This window comes from Salvelinus alpinus, chromosome 6 (genome assembly GCF_045679555.1).
Source record: "Salvelinus alpinus chromosome 6, SLU_Salpinus.1, whole genome shotgun sequence".
Taxonomy (NCBI): domain Eukaryota; kingdom Metazoa; phylum Chordata; class Actinopteri; order Salmoniformes; family Salmonidae; genus Salvelinus; species Salvelinus alpinus.
This window is the reverse complement of record NC_092091.1, coordinates 22,186,547-22,209,728: the sequence shown is the minus strand read 5'-3', so window position 1 is coordinate 22,209,728 and position 23,182 is coordinate 22,186,547. Positions and strand designations below refer to the sequence as shown.

Genomic DNA, 23,182 nt, shown 5'->3' with positions numbered 1-23,182 from the left:
TTGAAGCACAGCGAAGAGCTGCTGGCAAACGCACGAAAGTGCTGTTTGAATGAATGCTTACGAGCCTGCTGCTGCCTACCACCGCTCAGTCAGACTGCTATATCAAATCATAAGACTTAATTATAACATAATAACACACAGAAATACGAGCCTTAGGTCATTAATATGGTCAAATCCAGAAACTATAATTTCGAAAACAAAACATTTATTATTTCAGTGAAATACGGAACCGTTCCGTATTTTATCCAACGGGTGGCATCCATAAGTCTAAATATTGCTGTTACATTGCACAACCTTCAATGTTATGTCATAATTATGTACAATTCTAGCAAATTAATTAAAGTCTTTGTTAGGAATAAATGGTCTTCACACAGTTCGCAACGAGCCAGGCAGCCCAAACTGCTGCATATACCCTGACTCTGTTGCAAGAGAAGTGACACAAATAAAATCATGGTAGCAGGCAATATTAACTAAATATGCAGGTTTAAAAATATATACTTGTGTATTGATTTTAAAGAAAGGCATTGATGTTTATGGTTAGGTACTAGAGGTCGACCGATTAATCGGAATGGCCGATTTAATTAGGGACGATTTTCAAGTTTTCATAACAATCGGAAATCGGTATTTTTGGACACCGATTTGGCCAATATTATATTTTATTTTATTTATATATATATATATATAATTTTTTTTTACACCTTTATTTAACTAGGCAAGTCAGTTAAGACCACATTGATATTTTCAATGATGGCCTTGGAACGTTGGGTTAACTGCCTTGTTCAGGGGCAGAACGACAGATTTTTACCTTGTCAGCTCGGGGATTCAATCTTGCAACCTTACAGTTAACTAGTCCAACGCTCTAACCACCTGCTTTACATTGCACTCCACGAGGAGCCTGCCTGTTATGGGAATGCAGTAAGAAGCCAAGGTAAGTTGCTAGCTAGCATTAAACTTATCTTATAAAAAACAATCAATCAATCACTAGTTAACTACACATGGTTGATGATATTACTAGTTTATCTAGCTTGTGCTGCGTTGCATATAATCAATGCGGTGCCTGTTAATTTCTCATCGAATCACAGCCTACTTCGCCAAACGGGTGATGATTTAACAAGCGCATTCGCGAAAAAAAGCACTGTCATTGCACCAATGTGTACCTAATAGAGGTCGACCGATTATGATTTTTCAACTCCGATACCAATTATTGGAGGGCCAAAAAAAGGCCGATACCGATTAAATCGGACTATTTTTTATTTATTTTTGTAATAATGACAATTACAACAATACTGAATGAACACTTATTTTAACTTAAGATTGATTGTTTTTTATAAGATACGTTTAATGCTAGATAGCAACTTACCTTGCTGCACTTGCGTAACAGGTAGTCAGCCTGCCATGCAAGCTCCTCGTGGTGTACAATGTAATCAGCCACAATCGGTGTCCAAAAATGGTGAATACCGATTGTATTGAAAACTTGAAATCGGCCCTAATTAATCGGCCATTCCGATTAATCGGTCGACCTCTATACTATATATTATACAACTTTTGAGTTAATGTAATGCCATTGTAAAGTGAGAGAACCACTCTGGAAAAGGGCGGAATAGCTCCTCCGGATGTAAAAAAATATTTTTTAAATCACTGTCTAGTGATATGAAGAACCATTTCAAAGTAGAGAAGTGTAGGTAAGAGAGAGAGAAATAATCTGTCATTGTTGACGAAGATGGGGGAAAATACAGAGAATGTCTATCTCGTTGACAAAAACAAGATGGTCTTTAACTGTATTAGGTGAAGTAAGGAAGAGGGATGAGAAATTCTTTCTTGATAACCGGGATAAGAAATTGCAGAGATATACACTGCTCAAAAAAATAAAGGGAACACTTAAACAACACAAGGTAACTCCAAGTCAATCACACTTCTGTAAAATCAAACTGTCCACTTAGGAAGCAACACTGATTGACAATAAATTTCACATGCTGTTGTGCAAATGGAATAGACAACAGGTGGAAATTATAGGCAATTAGCAAGACACCCCCAATAAAAGAGTGGTTCTGCAGGTGGTGACCACAGACCACTTCTCAGTTCCTATGCTTCCTGGCTGATGTTTTGGTCACTTTTGAATGCTGGCGGTGCTTTCACTCTAGTGGTAGCATGAGACGGAGTCTACAACCCACACAAGTGGCTCAGGTAGTGCAGCTCATCCAGGATGGCACATCAATGCGAGCTGTGGCAAGAAGGTTCGCTGTGTCTGTCAGCATAGTGTCCAGAGCATGGAGGCGCTACCAGGAGACAGGCCAGTACATCAGGAGACGTGGAGGAGGCCGTAGGAGGGAAACAACCCAGCAGCAGGACCGCTACCTCCGCCTTTGTGCAAGGAGGAGCAGGAGGAGCACTGCCAGAGCCCTGCAAAATGACCTCCAGCAGGCCACAAATGTGCATGTGTCTGCTCAAACGGTCAGAAACAGACTCCATGAGGGTGGTATGAGGGCCCGACGTCCACAGGTGGGGGTTGTGCTTACAGCCCAACACCGTGCAGGACGTTTGGCATTTTCCAGAGAACACCAAGATTGGCAAATTCACCACTGGCGCCCTGTGCTCTTCACAGATGAAAGCAGGTTCACACTGAGCACATGTGACAGAGTCTGGAGACGCCGTGGAGAACGTTCTGCTGCCTGCAACATCCTCCAGCATGACCGGTTTGGCGGTGGGTCAGTCATGGTGTGGGGTGGCATTTCTTTGGGGGGCCGCACAGCCCTCCATGTGCTCGCCAGAGGTAGCCTGACTGCCATTAGGTACCGAGATGAGATCCTCAGACTCAGGTTGGCCCTGGGTTCCGCCTAATGCAAGACAATGCTAGACCTCATGTGGCTGGAGTGATGCTATGGACTGGCCTGCCCGTTCCCCAGACCTGAATCCAATTGAGCACATCTGGGACATCATGTCTCGCTCCATCCACCAACGCCACGTTGCACCACAGACTGTCCAGGAGTTGGCGGATGCTTTAGTCCAGGTCTGGGAGGAGATCCCTCAGGAGACCATCTGCCACCTCATCAGGAGCATGCCCAGGAGTTGTAGGGAGGTCATACAGGCACGTGGAGGCCACACACACTACTGAGCCTCATTTTGACTTGTTTTAAGGACATTACATCAAAGTTGGATCAGCCTGTAGTGTGGTTTTCCACTTTAATTTTGAGTGTGACTCCAAATCCAGACATCCATGGGTTGATAAATTTTATTTCCATTGATAATTTTTGTGTGATTTTGTTGTCAGCACATTCAACTATGTAAAGAAAAAAGTATTTAATAAGAATATTTCATTCATTCAGATCTAGGATGTGTTATTTTAGTGTTCCCTTTATTTTTTTGAGCAGTGTAGTTTGAGAGCTCTTGGTGAACAGATCAACATTGAAAGGAGAAATTCAACAATTACAGGCAAAGGTCGTTAAAAACAGACTTGACCCCCACCTTTTTGACTCTTTGTTCCATCAATCTACCCCCACACGGAGTTGCGCAAGAATGATCGGGTTTCAAGCATCTGGTCAGCATTGCCTGGCTTTGCACAATGTGATTTTCTGGATTTTTCCCCCCTCATTTTGTCTGTCATAGTTGAAGTGTACCTATGATGAAAATTACAGGCCTCTCTCATCTTTTTAAGTGGGAGAACTTGCACAATTGGTGGCTGACTAAATACTTTTTTGCCCCACTGTATATCGCCATGACTACATGGAATTCTATTCCACATCAAGTAACTCAAATCACATTTAAGAAACAGATAAAAATACACCTTATGGAACAGTGGGGACTGGACACACACACACACACACACTAACATACGCACTATACACACACACGTACACATGGCTTTTGTGTTGTAGATATGTGGTAGTAGAGTAGTGTCCTGAGGGAACACAATGTGTGGTGAAAAGTGTTGTGAAATGTAATGTCATGTATTATTTGAAATTGTATATAACTAGCTTAATGTTGCTTGACCCCAGGAAGAGTAGCTGCTTCCTTGGCAGCAGTTAATGGGGATACTTAATAAATACATAACCTTTTGTTATATTTACTGGGCCCTGTTCTAAACAAATTGAGCACAATCTGTGAAACGTCCATGACTTGCCAGCCTACACATCATTGGCAAGTCTCAGCAGGATATGGGAGACAAAGAAAAATAAGGAACTCCTTTAAATCTCAGGCTGCTCACAGAGGCTCCTCCTGAGTAGCATGACTAGAACACAGTTAGATAGGAACACCCAACTGCTGAGCACCCACCTCAAAAAGAACAAGAGGATTGGCACCCACCATCTAAGATTGTTCTAAAATTGTTGCTGTAGTTAGAAACAGACATTAGCATTCCTGATACATTATTCCATTGATAGCTCAATTGAACCAAAATTGGCCATTCAAGTTTATAGGATTCATATAATATTCAATAACTATAGTACACAATGTCTGATTTGGACCAAAACTCTAACAATGATTAAGATGTGAGGAATCCAAATAAATGGTCAAAGCCACCCACGGACCTCAAACCCCACGTTAAGCCCATCCCAATTGCCAGTATATAGTATCAGTTCTCTATGTTTGACAAGTAGTAGACAGCCATGGCTTGGATAATTGTTTATTCAACCTATGTAATGTATTCAGTGAATTGTGATTTTTTTTTCTTTCATTGAAGTTGTTAGGTTTATGTCCCATCACACAACCCGATTTTGAGGTTCTGACTACTAGATGGTGCCACTTCTGCTGTACTGGCTTACTATTATCCAGTTAGAGGTTGCCAGTTACACATCCAATACAAATTCACCATTATGGTTTATGAAAAATGGCAGCGGAGAGGATGGCTGCCATTTTATTGGCTCTTAACCAACCGCGCTATTTTATTTTTGCATTGTTTGTAACTTATTTTGTACATAATGTTGCTGCTACCGTCTCTTACGACCGAAAAGAGCTTCTGGACATCAGAACAGCGATTACACAACTCAAATAGGATGAAGAATACATATTTCCTTTAATATGGATAGGGGGCAGCATTTTCATGTTTGGATGAAAAGTGTGTAAACTGCCTGCTACTCAGTCCTAGTTGCTAATATATGCATACAATTAGTAGATTTGGATAGAAAACACTCTGAAGTTTCTAAAACTGTTTGAATGATGTTGAATGACATATGGCAGGCAAAAACCGGAGAAAAAATCCAACCAGGAAGTGGGAAATCTGAGGTTGGTCGTTTTTCAACTCATTCCATATTGAAGATAGTGGGATATGGGTCATGTTGCACTTCTTAAGGCTTCCACTAGATGTCAACAGTCTTTAGAACCGTGTCTGGTGCGTCTACTGTGAAGTGGGGCCGAATGAGAGGGGAATGAATCAGAGGTCTGTCAGAATGCTTTGAGCTCGTGACGCTCGCTCACGTGAGAGCGAGCTCTGTTCCATTTGCTTTTCTGAAGACAAAGGAATTCTCCGGTTGGAACATTATTGAAGATTTATGTTAAAAACATTCTAAAGATTGATTCTATACTTCGTTTGACATGTTTCTACGGACTGTAATATGACTATTCGTCTGAACTTTTGCCTGGACCTGCCCGCGCGTCGTGAGTTTAGATTGTGTACTGAACGCGCGAATAACAAGTAGGAATTTGGACATAAATGGACTTTATGGAACAAATAAAATTAAAAAGTGTTGAACTGGGATTCCTGGGAGTGCATTCTGACGAAGATCATCAAAGGTAAGTTAATATTTATAATGCTATTTCTGACTTATGTTGACTCCAACATGGCGGATATCTTCTTGGGTTGTGTTGGTCTCTGAGCGCCGTACTCAGATTATTGCATGGTTTGCTTTTTCTGTAAATTATTTTTTGAAATCCGAGAGAAGTATATCTTTAAATCTGTGAATAACACTTGTATCTTTTATTAATGTTTATTATGAGTATTTCTGTGATTTGACGTGGATCTGTGCAAATTCACGGGATGTTTTGGAGGCAAAATCAAATGTAAACTGAGGTTTTTGGATATAAATATGAACTTGATCGAACAAAACATACATGTATTGTGTAACATGTTGTCCCGGGAGTGTCATCTGATGAAGAATATCAAAGGTTAGTGATTAGTTTTATCAATATTTCTGCTTTTTGTGGCTCCTCTCTTTGCTTGGAAAATCGCTGTATGCTTTCTGTGACTAGTTGCTGACCTAACATAATGATATGTTCTTCTTTCGCCGAAAAGCTTTTTTGAAATTGGACACCAGTCCTAGACAGGTTAATGAGTCAGACGGGAAGGATATACTCCAAACACCCGAACAGGCCCTCATTCCCGTCATTCGCTGGAGAACGAAATGGGACGAACGGGACATTAAAAACTGTAATATCTTAGGTTTCACCGAGCTGTGGCTTAAAGACAACATTAGTAACATACAGCTGGCGGGTTATACACTAATCGGCAGGATAGAAAAGCAGCCTCTGGTAAGACACGGTGCGGAGGCCTATGTATATTTGTAAACAACAGCTGGTGCACGATATCTAAGGAAGTCTCAAGGTTTTGCTCGCCTGATGTAGAGTATATCATGATAAGCTGTAGACCACACTATCTACCTAGAGAGTTTGTATTTTTCGTAGCTTTCTACATACCACCACAGACTGATGCTGGCACTAAAACCGCACTCAATGAGCTGTATACCGCCATATGCAAAGAAGAAAACGCTCATCCAGAGGTGGCGCTCCTAGATGCCGGGTACTTTAATGCAGGGAAACTTAAATCAGTTTTACCTCATTTCTATCAATAAATGTGCAAACCAGAGGAAAATAAACTCTGGACAACCTTTACTCCACACACAGAGACGCGTACAAAGCTCTCCCTCGCCCTCTATTTGGCAAATCTGACCATAATTCTATCCTTCTGATTCCTGCTTACAAGCAAAAATTAAAGCCGAAAGAACAAGTGACTAGGTCTATAAAAAAAGTGGTCAGATGAAGCAGATACTAAGCTACAGGACTGTTTTGCTAGCACAGACTAGAATATGTTCCGGGATTCTTCCAATAGCATTGGAGTACACCATATCAGTCACTGGCTTTATCAATAAGTACATACATACCCCAACCAGAAGCCATGGATTACATGCAACATTCGCATTGAGTTATATTGTAGAGCTGCCGCTTTCAAGGATCGGTACTTTAACCCGGAAGCTTATAAGAAATCCCACTATGCCATCCGACAAACCATCAAACAGGCAAAGCATCAATACAGGACTAAGATCGTATCGTACCACACTGGCTGTGACGCTCGTTGGATGTGGCAGGGCTTGCAAACTATTACAAACTACAAAAGGGAAGCACAGCTGAGAGCTGTCCAGTGACACGAGCCTACTAGACAAGCTAAATAACCTATGCTCACTTCGAGGCAAGTAACACTGAAACATGCATGAGAGCACCAGCTGTTCCAGACAACTTTGTGATCAGGCTCGCCGCAGTCAATGTGAGTAAGACCTTCAAACAGGTCAACATTCACAAGGCCGCAGGCCCCAAAGGATTACCAGGACGTGTACTGTGAGCATGCGCTGACCAACTGGCAAGTGCCTTCACTGACATTTTCAACCTCTCCCTGTCCAAGTCTGTAATACCAACATGTTTCAAGCACACCACCATAGTCCCTGCACCCAAAAACTCTAAGGTAACCTGCCTAAATGATTACCGACCCGTAGCACTCACGTCTGTAGCCATGAAGTGCTTTGAAAGGCTGGTCATGGCTCACAACACCATTATCCCAGAAACCCTAGACCCACTCCAATTTGCATACCGCTCCAACAGATCCACAGATGATAAATCTCTATTGCACTCCACACCTGGACAAAAGGAACACCTATGTGCGAATGCTATTCATTGACTACAGCTCAGCATTCAACACCATAGTGCCCTCAAAGCTCATTACTATGTTAAGGACCTTAAGGACCCTAGGACCTCCCTCTGCAACTGTATCCTGGACTTCTTGACAAGCCATCCCCAGGTGGTAAGGGTAGGTAACAACACATCCTCCACACTGATCCTCAACATGGGGGCCCCTCAGGGGTGCATGCTCAGTCCCCTAATGTACTCCGTTCACTCATGACTGCACGGCCAGGCACGACTCCAACACCATCATTAAGCTTGCTGATGACACCAGTGGTAGGCCTGATCACCGACAACGATGAGACAGCCTATATGGTCAGAGACCTGACCGTGTGGTGCAAGGACAACAACCTCTCCCTCAACGTGATCAAGACAAAAGGAGATGATTGTGGACTACAGGAAAAGGAGGACCGAGCACGCCCCCCCATTCTCATCAACACAGCTGTAGTGGAGCAGGTTGAGAGCTTCAAGTTCCTTGGCGTCCACATCAAACGAACATTGTCCAAGCACACTAAGACAGTCGTGAAGAGGGCACGACAAAACCTATTCCCCCTCGGGAGACTGAAAAGATTTGGCATGGGTCCTCAGATCCTCAAAAGGTTCTACAGCTGCACCCGAGAGCATCCTGACGGGTTGCATCACTGCATGGTATGGCAACTGCTCGGCCATCGACCGCAAGGCACTACAGAGGGTAGTGCGTACGGCCCAGTACATCACCGGGGCCAAGCTTCCTGCCATACAGGACCTCTATACCAGACGGTGTCAGAGGAAGGCCCTAAAAATTGTCAAAGACGCCAGCCACCCTAGTCAGACTGTTCTCTCTGCTACTGCATGGCAAGCGGTAGCGCAGTGCCAAGGCCAGGTCCAAGAGGCTTCTAAACAGCTTCTATCCCCAAGCTACCCCCTATTTGGACTCCTCACGTCTTAATCATTGTTAACTTCTTGCCGCACGGATTCCTTTAGCGGAATCATTTTCGTAAACAACCGCTGAATTGCAGAGCACCAAATTCAAAACTAATACTAAAAATATTTATAATCATGAAATCACAAGTGAAATATACCAAAACACAGCTTAGCTTGTTGTTAATCCACCTATCGTGTCAGATTTTGAAAATATGCTTTACAGCGAAAGCAATCCAAGCGTTTGTGAGTTTATCAATCACTAGACAAAACAGTAAGAACAGCTAGCCCCAAATTAGCTTGGTCACAAAAGTCAGAAAGATTAGTTTTATAACCAAAAACCGCCATTTGGTTTGCGCGTTATGTTCAGAAAACCACAGGCTCGTTCTGGTCCTGAAAGGCAGACGGAAATTCCAAAAAGTATCCGTAATGTTTGTAGAAACATGTCAAACGTTTTTTATAATCAATCCTCAGGTTGTTTTTAACATACATAATCGATAATATTTCAACCGGACGGTAACCTATTCAATACTACAGAGAAAGAAAATGTTGAGCTGCATCTCTCCCGCGCAGGAACTAATCAAAGGACACCTGACGCGTTTTGAAAAATCTCGCTAATTTTTCAAAATAAAAACTTGAAACTATGTCTAAAGCCTGGTCACAGCCTGAGGAAGCCATTGGAAAAGGAATCTGGTTGATACCCCTTTAAAAATGGAGGGGCAGGCAACGGAACAGGGATTTTTCCAATTAAAAGGCACTTCCGGGTTGGATTTCCTCAGGTTTTCGCATGCAAAATCAGTTCTGTTATACTCACAGACAATATTTTGACAGTTTTGGAAACTTTAGAGTTTTCTATCCTAATCTGTCAATTATATGCATATTCTAGCATCTGGACCTGAGAAATAGTCTAGCTGAAAGAAGTTAAGAAGCGGTTTGGTCCAAAGCGGACGTTGGGTACAATATTTGTTGAATATTATATGAATCCTATTAGAGATGACCCCAACTAGCCGACAAAGTTTGTTTTAGTCTAGCAGTAACAAGCACACACGTTCAAAAGTTTGGAGTCACATGTCCTTGTTTTTGAAAGAAAAGCATTTCTTATAACGATTCAAAATGGTCCCATATCTTCATACCCACGTCTTGTGGATGCTCCAACGTATTTGACCATTCATCCAACTGTTTTGGAGATGCTGATTTGTGTGTGATTACTGTCACTGGAGGTTTGTCTTTACTACCTTTTACAGCCTGTGTTCTGGTTGGCATAATACACAGTTCAGGATGCAGGATTTGAGTCCCTGGCAGGGAAGTGTGTTACTGATGGTAGGCTTTGTTACTTTTGTCCCAGCTCTCTGCAGGTCATTCACTAGGTCCCCCCGTGTGGTTCTGGGATTTTTGCTCACCGTTCTTGTGATCATTTTGACCCCACGGGGTGAGATCTTGCGTGGAGCCCCAGATCGAGGGAGATTATCAGTGGTCTTGTATGTCTTCCATTTCCTAATAATTGCTCCCACAGTTGATTTCTTCAAACCAAGCTGTTTACCTATTGCAGATTCAGTCTTCCCAGCGTGGTGCAGGTCTACAATTTTGTTTCTGGTGTCCTTTGACATCTCTTTGGTCTTGGCCATAGTGGAGTTTGGAATGTGACTGTTTTAGGTTGTGGACAGGTGTATTTTATACTGATAACAAGTTCAAGCAGGTGCCATTAATACAGGTAACGAGTGGAGGACAGAGGAGCCTCTTAAAGAAGAAGTTACAGGTCTGTGAGAGCCAGAAATCTTGCTTGTTTGTAGGTGACCAAATACTTATTTTCCACCATAATTTGCAAATAAATTCATTTAAAATCCTACAATGTGATTTTCTGGATTTTATTTTCTCATTTTGTCTGTCATAGTTGAAGTGTACCTATGATGAAAATTACAGGCCTCATCTTTTTAAGTGGGAGAACTTGCACAATTGGTGGCTGACTAAATACTTTTTTGCCCCACTGTATTACTGTGTGCCTCCCATTGTCTGTTCTGGACTTGGACTGTGAAGAGACCTCTGGTGGCATGTCTTGTGGGGTATGCATGGGTGTCCGAGCTGTTTGCTAGTAGTTTTAAACAGACAGCTCGGTGCATGGAACATGTCAATACTTCTCACAAAAACAAGTAGTGATGAAGTCAATCTCTCCTCCACTTTGAGCCATGAGAGATTTACATGCATATTATTGTTAGCTCGCCGTGTGCATTTAAGGGCCAGCCGTGCTGCCCTGTTCTGAGCCAATTGTAGTTTTCGGAGGTCCCTCTTTGTGGCACCTGACCACATGACTGAACAGTAGTCCAGGTGTGACAACTAGAGCCTGTAGGACCTGCATTGTTGATAGTGTTGTTAAAGGCAAAGCAGTGCTTTATTATGGACAGACTTCAAATTTTAGATGTTATGTCAACATGTTTTGACCATGACAGTGTCATGACGTTGGCCTGTGGGTAAGGTTTATGACCCCCCATAAATACCTTTCTCCCTTTCCTCTCTTGACTCTACTGAAGGACTCTTGAAAAGCCTTTGTTAAACATAGAGAGTCGGGGAACATCAAAAGGTGGTGGGAAAGGAACCATATTTCGGTAATCCAACCAGTTGAAAATATGCGTAATGAATATGTCAGTTCGGTTGTCATCTGAGACATTCTTATTAATGATAGGATGACATAAACTGTATCCTGGAAAGTCTACACATTATAGTTATCAGATTCACATGGAATTGTTGTGCAATTTAAATGTTTAAATATGAAACTATTTGTGAAAAGATTAAATGGAATTTTAGCTTCCAAATGAGAGAATTGGGTTTTCATAAGGGTAAAGCTCTGCTCACACAGTGGCCCGCCCATGTGAAGAGACATTGGTTGTAAACAATGAAACATGCCCTCTCTCCTACCACTATGTAAAACCCTTGACGAAAATGTAACCTCCTGTTCCGAGGACGACGGTCCCACGTTAAAAGGACTAACATGTCAACTACAGAACTAAGCCAACCTCAGCGTGAGCTTTGGTTTGCGAATGGTGTGAACTTTGAACTCTTATTCACTACAGAGGTGATACCTCCTAGCCGTTGAGTTAGCAGCGGCCGCTGTAAACGTGGGCTAGGAAAGGATGGACGACGGATCCAGTCTAACACACAACGATGATACTACAACGTATCTAGTTTACCACCAGAGACATTCTTCCGAGGACAGGAAGATCTCTGTTGGGCAACACGGCCAGCATCTACAACCAACCTACCGAAGCACAGCTCAGAGTAAATATTTATTGCATTTTCCTTTTCCAAATAGGTGGTAATTTAGGATGCTTAAGATACTGTATTTACGATAGCATAGCTTCTCCCTTTGTTCCTCAGTCTTCCCGCTCTTTCACTCAAACCCAACCCCCTTTCCTTTGTGTAACCAGCCGTCATGTTGGCTCCGTCCACCAGGTACGTTTTCTGTATGACATAATTTGCATTCTGTGTATATGTAATTCTGTGTGATTATTTAGTAAATAAATAATTAAACCAAAGTTTGTATTGCTGATTCAACTTGTTAGCCAGGGTTCGTGAAGATAACCAAGAATTTACAACTTTCAGATGAGACTGAAATAAGGTGACGATTAATATTAACCGCTATTGATGTAAAATATTACTAGGTCTTTAAGAGTTTATTCGGAAGATCACAGCTCTATAAACATTATTTCGTGGTTTCGTGGAGAAATGATTTTATAGAATAGCATGTCATATCACTTAATCCGGCATAGCCAAAGACACGACAACAGTTTACAATCCAGGGTTACTCCAAGCAGTTTAGTCACCTCAACTTGCTCAATTTCCACATTTTATTTATTACAATATTTAGTTAAGGTTTAGTGAAGGATTTGTCCCAAATACAATGCTTAGTTTTAAATATTTAGGACTAACTTATTCCTTGCCACTCATTCAGAACCTAACTGCAGCTCTAAGGGTTGCAGTGATTTCATTCGCTCTAGTAGCTGACGTGTATAGTGTTGAGTCATCCTCATGCATAGACACACTAGTTTTACGCATGGCCAGTGGCACGTCATTAGTAAAGATTGAAAAAAAAGAGTAAGAGGCAGCGGTGTAAGGCATTGCAGTGCTGAGGCACCACTACATCCTCGGTTTTGATCCCAGGCTGTGTCACAGATGGCCGTGATCGGGAGCGCCACGGGGCGGCGCACAATTGGCCCAGCATCGTCCGGGTTAGGGGAGGTTCTGGCCCAGGGGATTTCCTTGGCTCATCGTGCTCTAGTGACTCCTTGTGGCGGGCCGGGCGCCTGCAAGCTGATTTTGGTCATCAGTTGGATGGTGTTTCCTCTGACACATTGGTGCGGCTGGCTTCCGGGGTTAAGCAACCAGTGTGTCAAGAAGCAGTGCGGCTTAGCAGGTCATGTTTTGGATGGTGCATGGCTCTCGACCTTCGCCTCCCGATTCTGTTGCATCGATGAGACTACCGATTTAGATATTCCGAAAAAGGAGGTAAAAAATTAAAAGGGGCCTTGATGGCTGCTCTGGGGAATTCCTGATTTCTACCTGTATTATGTTGGAAAGGCTACCACTACCATTATCTGTTAAACAGGTAACTCTTTATCCACAATATAGCAGGGGGTGTAAAGCCATAACACCATTTTTTTCCATCAGCAGACTATGATCGACAATATCAAAAGCCGCACTGAAGTCTAACAAAACAGATCCCACAATCTTTTTATCATAAATTTCTCTTAGCCAAGTGCTGTGCTTGTTGAATGTCCTTCCCTATAAGCGTGCTGAAAGTCTGTTTTTAGCATTGTATTTTACTGAAAACAAATTGATATCTGGTCAACAACAAAAGAACTTTACTAAGGGTTGGTAACAGGCTGATTTTGGTAGGCTATTTGAGCCAGTAAAGGGGGATTTACTATTCTTGGGGAGCGGAATTACTTTTGATCCCTCCAGGCCTGAGGGAACATACTTTCTAGTAAGCTTAGATTGAAGATATGTGGCAATATCATCTGCTATTATCCTCAGTAATTTTCCATCCAGGTTATCAGACCCCGGTCGTTTGTCATTATTGATAGACAACCATTTTTTTCACCTCTTCCACACTCCCTTTACGGTATAGTTGCTCTAAATGAGAATGTGTTCTCAGTCAACTTACCTGGTAAAATAAATAACATTTCAGAATTGCAATGTTTGTCTTTCATAATTTGATCAGTTATACTTGGATGTATGGTGTCAGCATTTGTTGCTGTCATGCCTAAGTTTGCTAATATTGCCAAAGAAAAAAGTCATTAAAGTAATTGGAAATATCAGTGGGTTTTGTGATGAATGAGCCATCTGATTCAATGAGTGATGGAGCTGAGTTTATCTTTTTGCCCAGAAATGAATTTAAGGTGTTCCAAAGCTTTTTACTATTATTCTTTGTCATTTATCTTTGTTTGATAGTGTAATTTCTTAATCTTTTTATTCAGTTTAGTCACATGATTTCTCAATTTACAATACATTTGCCAATCGGTTCTGCAGCAAGACTTATTTACCATTCATTTTGCCTCATCCCTCTCAAACATAACATTTTTCAATTCCCCATCAATCCACTGGAATTTGTTTTTTTTGTTGTAATTTCCTTAATGGATGCATGCTTATTAGTAACTGGACACATTTATGAAATGGCTTATTCAAGTGAAGTGTTTGATTGCTCCTCAATACACAACACAGACCAACAAATATTCTTTACATCAACAACATAAGAATCACTACAAAACCTATTGTATGACCTCTTATACACTATATTTACATTTACATTTAAGTCATTTAGCAGACGCTCTTATCCAGAGCGACTTACAAATTGGAAAGTTCATACATATTCATCCTGGTCCCCCCGTGGGGAATGAACCCACAACCCTGGCGTTGCAAGCGCCATGCTCTACCAACTGAGCCACACGGGACCATGTATTAGACCCAGCCTTTGGAACTTTGGTTTTCCTATGTATGGCTACTATATTGTGATCACTACATCCAATGGATTTGGATACTGCTTTAAAGTTAATTTCTGCAGCATTAGTAAAGATGTGATCAATACATGTTGATGATTTCATTCCTCTGCTGTTTGTAACTACCCTGGTAGGTTGATTTGATAACCTAAACCAGGTTTCGGGCACTAGTTACAGTTTGAAGCTTTTTCTTGAGTGGGCAGCTTGATGAAATCCAGAAAATATATCTCTGTTGATGGCACATTATCAATAATTTCACATATGTTATCCAGATACTGACTGTTAGCACTTGGTGGTCTATAGCAGCTTCTCACAAGAATGTGCTTTAGGGTGAGGCAGATGAAGCTGTAGCCATATTACTTCAACAGTAGTTAACATGAGATCCTCTCTAAGCTTCACAGGAATATGGTTCTGAATATAAATAGCATCACCTCCACCATTTGTCTTTTCTGTAGATGTTATAGCCATGGATTGCTACCATTGTATCAACAACGGTATTATCTAAATGTGTTTCAGAGATGACAAAATATGAATGTAATCTGTTACTAACAAATTAGTGATTTCATGAACCTTGTTTTTTAAGCTACATATGTTAACGTAGCAAATTTCTGGGATGCTTGATTGTTTTCATTGGTTTACTGGGAAGCTTAGCAGAGGTAGACATGCTCATGTTATTTATGTTAGTGCAGGGTGAGCTGCACATAGTGGACTTCCTACTAGGTCACACCGCCTCAGTGATAACACTATAACTCTGCTTCATAGGGACATGATTACCGCATACGATAGCTGTAGGATCAGCAGAGGCATTCAGGGGAGTTGGAGGGACATATGAGGTTACTTACATTGTCTTCCAAAGCCCCTGGTATAATGTACATTTGGTCAAGCATTATGACAACTCAGTGACACAATGGTATGAATTAACGGATCTGGGCTTGGGTCATTGATAAGTCATTGTCTCAATGCTGTGAAATGCTTATGATGCTGTGAAAGGATCCAGGAACCCAAATGATTTGGGTGGATCCCATTCTCCTTATAAAACAAGCTTGGTTTCCAGAAGGTATCAAAATTGTCAAATGTTACACCCGCAGAGCTGCAATAGTCACGTAGCCAGTTATGGAGGGCTAAGAGTCTGCTGATATGGTCAATGCCACGATTGAGGGCCCAGTGCCAGATATTATGGGGCGTTTTGTTGGTGTAAAGACCCAATAAGTTCTTTAAAATTGATCTTCAGCTGTTCTGAGCTGCCTTTTGATAATGTCATTGAATCCCACATGAACTATGATAGACTGAATTTCCTGATGCAGTTTTAAAATGTTTGGGAGCAGCTTATTAAGGTCCTGTGCTCCTGGATAGCGCACTATTTTTGCTCTAGGGACTGGGACATTTCTCATCATTGAACTGCCCAGTACAACGGGGATGGAGAAATCTGCCCATTCCTACCCCTCACACAATTTGTGGAACCTTTCACAGGCCCACGAGAAGCAGGATAGCATACGCCCGCAGCTCCTGGCAATAGGTCCAGACCTCTGACAGCAGGCAGTGCCCCATTAGGTCCAGACCTCTGACAGCAGGCAGTGCCCCATTAGGTCCAGAGAGGGAAAGGAGCTGAACTCTACGACAAAGACGTTGCTAGAGTCAGTGTAGTTGGAGTCAGCACAGCCATCGCAGTCCCAGCGACGAAGGTGCAGGTAGATCAGACACCAGGGCGGCGACGCTATTCCTCATGTCAATCTGCTCTGGACCTCTTGCAGACACTCCAGTCCGCTTAGCAGCATGACGCTGCCTTCGGTTCCCACGACTTGTGACATGACCACTGCTGATTTGAAACAATCCACTTGCTGTTCTCAGTCTACTCCAATTACAAGATGGAGGAGGAGAAGCAGATGGAGATGACTTCCTTAGCTGGTAAGTTCCAGGTAGCACAGGCCATTCAGATAGGGATAGATGACAAGGAGGGGATACATCCATCAAGCCCGAGCGGCATCCAGCCACAGGATATGAGAACGAGGACCTTCCAATTAGCTTTTTCCCCATAAGTTTGTGCAGAATTGACATTGACTTGCTAAGGATAGCCACTTCATTCCTGTAATCCTCCGCAAACAATTGCCGCATTGATACTCCGGATTGTCAATATTGTCCCGGACAAGAGCGTAAAAAACACAGCTAGCTTCTATGCGCTGGAAATGTTCATTAGCTATTCCAGGCAAAGCGGGCTCCATTGCAACCTAGCTAGCTAGTTGGTAGCAGGTGATGACACAAACACTTATGAACAAAATAAAACTTCATAAACAACCGGTCGAGGCGCAGGAGGCGTCCGAGTTTGTGACAGGTTGCCTGTTTATACTGAAGTCATTGTATATAAAATATGTTTTACACATTGTTATAGCCTAATATGAAGTCCCCAGTGACTGATCTCAACAAACAACCCTGGTCCTTGACAAGGAAGCCATTCACAGAAAAAACTGTTTTGCAATTAATTGTATTATTCCAGCTAATGAACGTTCTCACTCTAAAAGCAAATCTGGTGGCCTATTGTCAATTTGATACAATTTATTCATCTAAGCTAGTGAAAACATCCTAGTGCTGAACTGGGGTGTGTGTGTGTTCCACGGAATGGTGTTTTACAACAGTGGCTATGACACAAGGAGTGTCGGATGTGAACTCCTTCCCATAGACAGTTTCCTGTTCAAACCCAGCCCCATGAAACACACGGTCACTGCCATTTACTGTGCTGGTTAATCAGTTATAGTACAACAATTCCTTTATGCGCTGCAGTAGCCTACAGATTAGGAGAGTGCATTTTAGCTCAAGTCAAATGTAGAGGCACTATTAAGTCTCAGGCCTGTAGGCGTATTCTCAGACCATCAGCACCAAATCCAGATGATAATATTGGAGTGGATGGTCAGTGCAAGTTTGTTTTGGGGGCTGCCATATCAGATCTTCCGCAAAGTACACATCTAGATGCCCTTTGCCTTCTGTAGTGGAGCTCTACACATTGAACTATGCCAGTGGTTGAACCTAATATCTGCGTTAAACATATCTTCATAACATAAGAGTCCTGAACTGTTTAGAGATCATGGCGCTCTTGGCTCTGTATGATCGCCTCCACCTCTCTTCTCACTCAGACTTTCCTGGTATTTACAGGTAGCCTTTGAACCCTTTCCCACTTTTCTCCATCTAGGCCGATAGTGTTGACACTTAACAAATGTCATTATCGATATATATATATATATATATATATATATATATATATACAGCCAAAGCAGGTATGTTACACATTTTAGTCTATCAGGGCATGCTAGTAGATAGCCATACTGGACACAGAGACAAGGATGCCCTTTATCTACTTCTGGGGTAGTTAGGCTATTTGATCGGAGAAACCTGCATGATGTAAACAGTGTCTGTCTCATTACATTGTCATACATTTAATCTCCAGCCTGTAGTAGGTTTAAGAAAAGGCCACATGCTCTTTCTACCATATCCTATATCTGCTACATGATTTATGTTACTAGATTTTTTTGACAGAACGTTGGTGGAGCGCTGCAGAGATGCCTCTCTCCAACAGCACTCTGGAGAAGCGCACTGGGAATGGACAAGCTAAATATTTGGTGCCCCTGCCTTAGACAAAGTGGGGACTACTTATCAAAGGGCGGCATCGGCGCTCACCGAAAAAGCCCATATGCAACTGGTTGAGAGATTGTCATTGTTTTTGGGCAGAATTATGTGAGGTTTTATGTGTTGTTGTTGGAGGTGCTTCTTGGTCAGTTTAGCTCAGAAAATGCCCCCTCAATCTTTTGCCAAAGGCGGCCGCTTAATCCTGCCTAATGAGCGGGCTGGCCGTGCACACATGTTTCTGGCCCTCCCCACCACTCACGCAGTCAGCAACAGCCAGCCTCAGTTAGCAGCATGTCACAGTGAAATAGATTTGTTTTAAGAGAAATGCCATGGCGGCCGCGGTGGGATTTAGAAGTAACCCAAAAAACTGCAACCCCGACCAATACATTTTCACCCTGACATCGTTATCAAAATGCCCAATTTGCGAGAAATGCTCGGACATGGCAACCCGGGTGGTCAGCCTCTGTTACCCTAGTCCATATATGTCAGAGTCAAGGCCCGCGGGCCACATCCGGCCCGCGAGAAGGTTTTTTACGGCCCCTGGGATGATCTTGATTTATTATTAGAACCGGCCCGCAGACCGCAGCAAGCCGGCAGCCCGCAGATCTTTTACACGCACCAATACTACATTTCCCACAATGCAACGGTGACGCACCGAGCAGTAGGCTGCTGTGTAAATGAGATGGAGCTGCCTTGGGAAAAACTCGTGGGTTTGACAACCGACGGAGCACCTGCGATGTGTGGACACAGGAGCGGACTGGTGGCGAAGATACGGGAAAAGATGCAAGAGGAAAACGCGACAGGTGAGCTGACAGCTTATCATTGTATCATACACCAGGAAGCGTTGTGCGGTAAAGCCTTGAAAATGGAGCATGTAATGAGCATCATCACGCGCACAGTTAACTTTATCAGAGCCAAAGGTTTGAATCACCGCCAGTTCAAGGCATTTCTGACGGAGTTAGAAACGGAGCATGGTGATTTGCCTTATCACACAGAGGTGCGATGGCTAAGCCAGGGAAAGGTGCTTCAAAGATGTTTCGAGCTTCGTGAGGAGATTTGTCTGTTCTTGGACAGCAAAGGGAAAGACACAACACAACTCCGAGACGAAATGTTTCTGTGTGAAATGGCTTTTCTGTGTGACATTACGAGTCATCTGAATGCAATGAACTTGCAGCTGCAGGGTCGGGATCATGTCATCTCTGATATGTACAGTACAGTGAAGGCATTTAAAACCAAACTGACTCTGTGGGAGACGCAGATGCGGAAAGAAAATTTGAGCCACTTTCCCAGCTGCCAGACCATGAAAGAGAAGCTCTCTACCAGTGCGTTCCCGAGCGCACAGTTGGCTGATAAAATAGGTATGCTTGCCGCTGACTTTCGACGCCGATTTGCTGACTTTGAAGCACAAAAAAGCAGGTTGGAACTGCTCGGTAACCCATTTGCTGTTGACGTGGAAAGCTCACCACCAAACCTCCAAATGGAGTTGATTGACCTCCAATGCAATGATGCACTAAAAATATTTCAGTTGAGTGGATGATAGAAAATTGCTATTATTGTTTTTTTCTTTGAAGTAAATTTAGCCCACTTTTGCTAAAATAGAAAATATAGGCTACTGATGGTGCCTTGAATACCGGTTTCTTTCATTTAATGTTCATGTTATGGGGATTTTTATATAAAGGAAATTTGTCTTTTGTGTCTGTTGAAAATTAAAGATTACTGACAGAGCCATAAGAAAATATTGCTTTATTTATCTGATCATATTGGAATATATTTGTTAGGTTTTCAGTAGGTTCAATTACGTTCACTAGACTATATGCGTCATTTAAAAAAATTTCAATGAACATTCGAACAGTCCGGCCCTCGGCTTGTAGCTAAATTTTTTATTTGGCCCTCCGTCCATTTGACTTTGACACCCCTGCCCTAGTCAGATTCTAACAGGCACATGTGATTACGTGAGTGGCCCTGTTACCGCGGTAACCTTAAAGGGGCAGCGGAGAGTTTGTCTGATCAAATCAAATGTGATATTTTAGAAAAAAAGACTTATCACAAAGTATTTAATTAAATTGAGCAATATACCATATTACTCCTTACTAGTAATACAGTCCTTGTTTTAAAAACATTACTAAGCATGTTCATCTTTTTTTAAATCCTTTTTGTGTGTAATTAATGCGGGGGAAAAATATTTTGGCTGGTTAAAAATCTGAGTGGCTGGTAGATAAAAAAATAAATAATAATTTTACCTGCCACAGTGGCTGGTAGACAAAGTTGGTATTAGGTCCTGTAGCCTACTCTCAAAACATGCTATTTATGTAGGTGAATTGCATAAATTATGGAGCTGTAGATTGCTTTTGACTCTTTCATGCATGATGAGATCAGTGACTGTATTCAAAATTAGGTTTGTTCAATTGTACAGATTATATAACTTGGCCTTTGTGTAGTTCTCGTTTGTTTGTTGTATAGATCTTCAAGCTAGTTTTGCTGGCTGTACTGGGAAAATTTGCATTGCTTCATCATTTTATAAAATAACACCATCGGATTTCACACCATTGTGTTTCTCACATACTTCATGCTCCCTTTGAAAGCGCACCTAAAGGTGAGGGTGATTATGTGAATGGGTGTGGCTTAGGTGTCATAAAAAGCTTTATGAATCTAAAGACTGTGAATAGTGAAACTTCATTCGAGGGCCAGTGACATCATTTGACAACATGTGTTTTGTATTGACACTCAATGTGTGGTGGGGGTAGCTGGTGTGTTGTGTTCGTTTTTCTGTTCTGGAGGGGGGATTTTAAATCATTGCAAACATCTCAGGGCATTGCAGTGATTCCAGGACATTTTTTTCCAGGTGGTCGTTCTTTGGACCTATGTGTAAGTTAATATATTTTCCACCCTGAAATAACAAACCAAGTATCTATTATTATAGAATAGTTAGGAGTGTGCCTTAATTAAGAAATAGGCTACATTGTTGTGATTGGTAGACGTAGTTTTAGACTATATCTTTGTTTCCCCCTCCCACCATCACATGAATACATGGTAAAACGGGCAACTACAGTGTTCTGTACTATTAATCTTAGCATACCTACTGGTCTTCACTGCTTGGAAATATCTGTCAAACACAGTGAATAACTTGTAGTCATTCTAACCAACTGTAGTGCTTAACTATAGCCACCCCCCCACCCCCCCGGGCTTGAGGCGTAAACTGTGTGACATACCTGCTCTGCAACAGTTGAGCACTCCCTTGCATGCACCAGCTCGTTTCTGTGTTTTTAAGTAACAACAAGGAACCAGCATGTCAGTTTCAAGGGGTGCTTTCACAAAAGGTGTGGAGTAGTGCTCACCTAGTCTGCCCAACTTTTTGAGTGTGCCTGGCTATTATCAGACTCTTTCAGCAGGTAAGGAGCTGAGGGAAAGCTAACTTTTTAAACAATCTTATGGGCTTTTCTTTTGAGTCCTTTCAACAGTATTCCTGTGTTTTGAACTTTGAAAGAAAGAAACCGTCAGATGGGGCCCTGGGTTTTTCTTGTGCGCGTGACCTGGCTGGGCAAAACTGTACAGGCCCTATTTTAGTCTAACGAGGCCCTGTGTTTGTCCTAGTCAGGTCTTATGGTTTGGAAAAACTCAGTGCTCTAGTCATAGCAGCAGAAGGAGCTAGATAATTAAAACTAGTGAATTACAGGGAACTCGGTGTTCTATTAGATTATCATTGTGATCTGCATGCATGCCCCAACCTGAGCATATTCCCAGCTGCTTGTATCCTGCTAATCAAAAGGAAGCAGCACACACCCAGGTCCTTATCAGTGGGGACGGACAGACAGGAAGGGAGAGTAAGGGAGGTTGGGACTTCTTCATATGAATTTCATACAGGCAGTTGTTTTTCCCTTTCAGTTAGTTTGATCATAAAATCAGCATTATCTATTTTATTGTCTTCAGAGGTCATGAAGTATTCTGTCTCACTCACTCAAGTATTATGTTCTCCCTAGATGAGAGCTTCTGGACCAACATAAAGATCCCCTGTATCGGGAAGGCTGAGCTGGCAGTACCTGGCTGGGACAGCATGGATTCTATACTGAGCTACAGAAGAGGTAGCAGCGTTTATGTTGGAGGCTGACACCAACATAGTCATTGAACATCGGAATACTAAGACTGGAGTCTCTATAGAGACATGAACTGCTGTCCTTGATCGACAGTGCGTTATGGTGTGAGCAGGACTAAGCAGCACTCCCACACATCCCCTCCCACCTGGGCACCAAGCCATGTCTCCTCTCTCTGCCTTGGGTGTTTTCTGTGGATTGTTCCTTCCTATGTGTCTCGGTGAATACAACACTCACAGTTGTATCCCACGGAAGAGTGTCCTCTACCAGGGTAAGCCCCTCTGTCTCCTCTCTCCTGTTTTCACATAATGGTGCAGTAAACTGCATCTGTTTCCTCAAATACTAAAAAGTTAGCTAAATTCATTTATAACTAGTGTGTGTGTGTGTGTCTATATATATATATATATATACACACACACACAAACACTAGTTATAAATGAAGCAAAACAGACATGTTATATATATGAGATCTCACACACACACACACACACAGTTTGATACTTAGTTTTCATTGAGTTGTCTAATGCTTTCATGTTTTAGACAATCTGAAACTGTTCCGAGAGGAAGGGATTTGGAACTACTCCACTATGTTGGTTCGAGAGGATCTGGGCCTGCTGCTGCTCGGGGCTCGAGAGGCTGTCTATGCCCTGGACATCAATGATATCTCCATCAAGAAGTCTGGGGTAGGGACCTCTGTTTATTACGGCTATTCAG

The 23,182-nt window shown here is 42.3% G+C and overlaps 1 protein-coding gene across 3 annotated transcripts in view; it reads left to right on the top strand.

Annotated features, from left to right (window-relative positions):
* The window catches only part of LOC139578383 (semaphorin-4E-like), a 38,501-nt gene that overhangs the window by 6,754 nt on the left and 8,565 nt on the right, over window positions 1-23,182 (top strand). Inside the window, exons 1-3 of one of the 3 annotated variants that reach the window (XM_071405889.1) lie at window positions 21,116-21,245; window positions 22,358-22,739; window positions 23,009-23,151. In XM_071405889.1, the coding sequence (XP_071261990.1) occupies window positions 22,631-22,739; window positions 23,009-23,151 (252 nt within the window). In that variant the 5' untranslated portion in view covers window positions 21,116-21,245; window positions 22,358-22,630. Of the gene's footprint in view, window positions 1-21,115; window positions 21,246-21,651; window positions 21,770-22,357; window positions 22,740-23,008; window positions 23,152-23,182 lie in introns of those variants that run through there. The other 2 variants (XM_071405888.1, XM_071405887.1) reach the window with 2 other exon arrangements.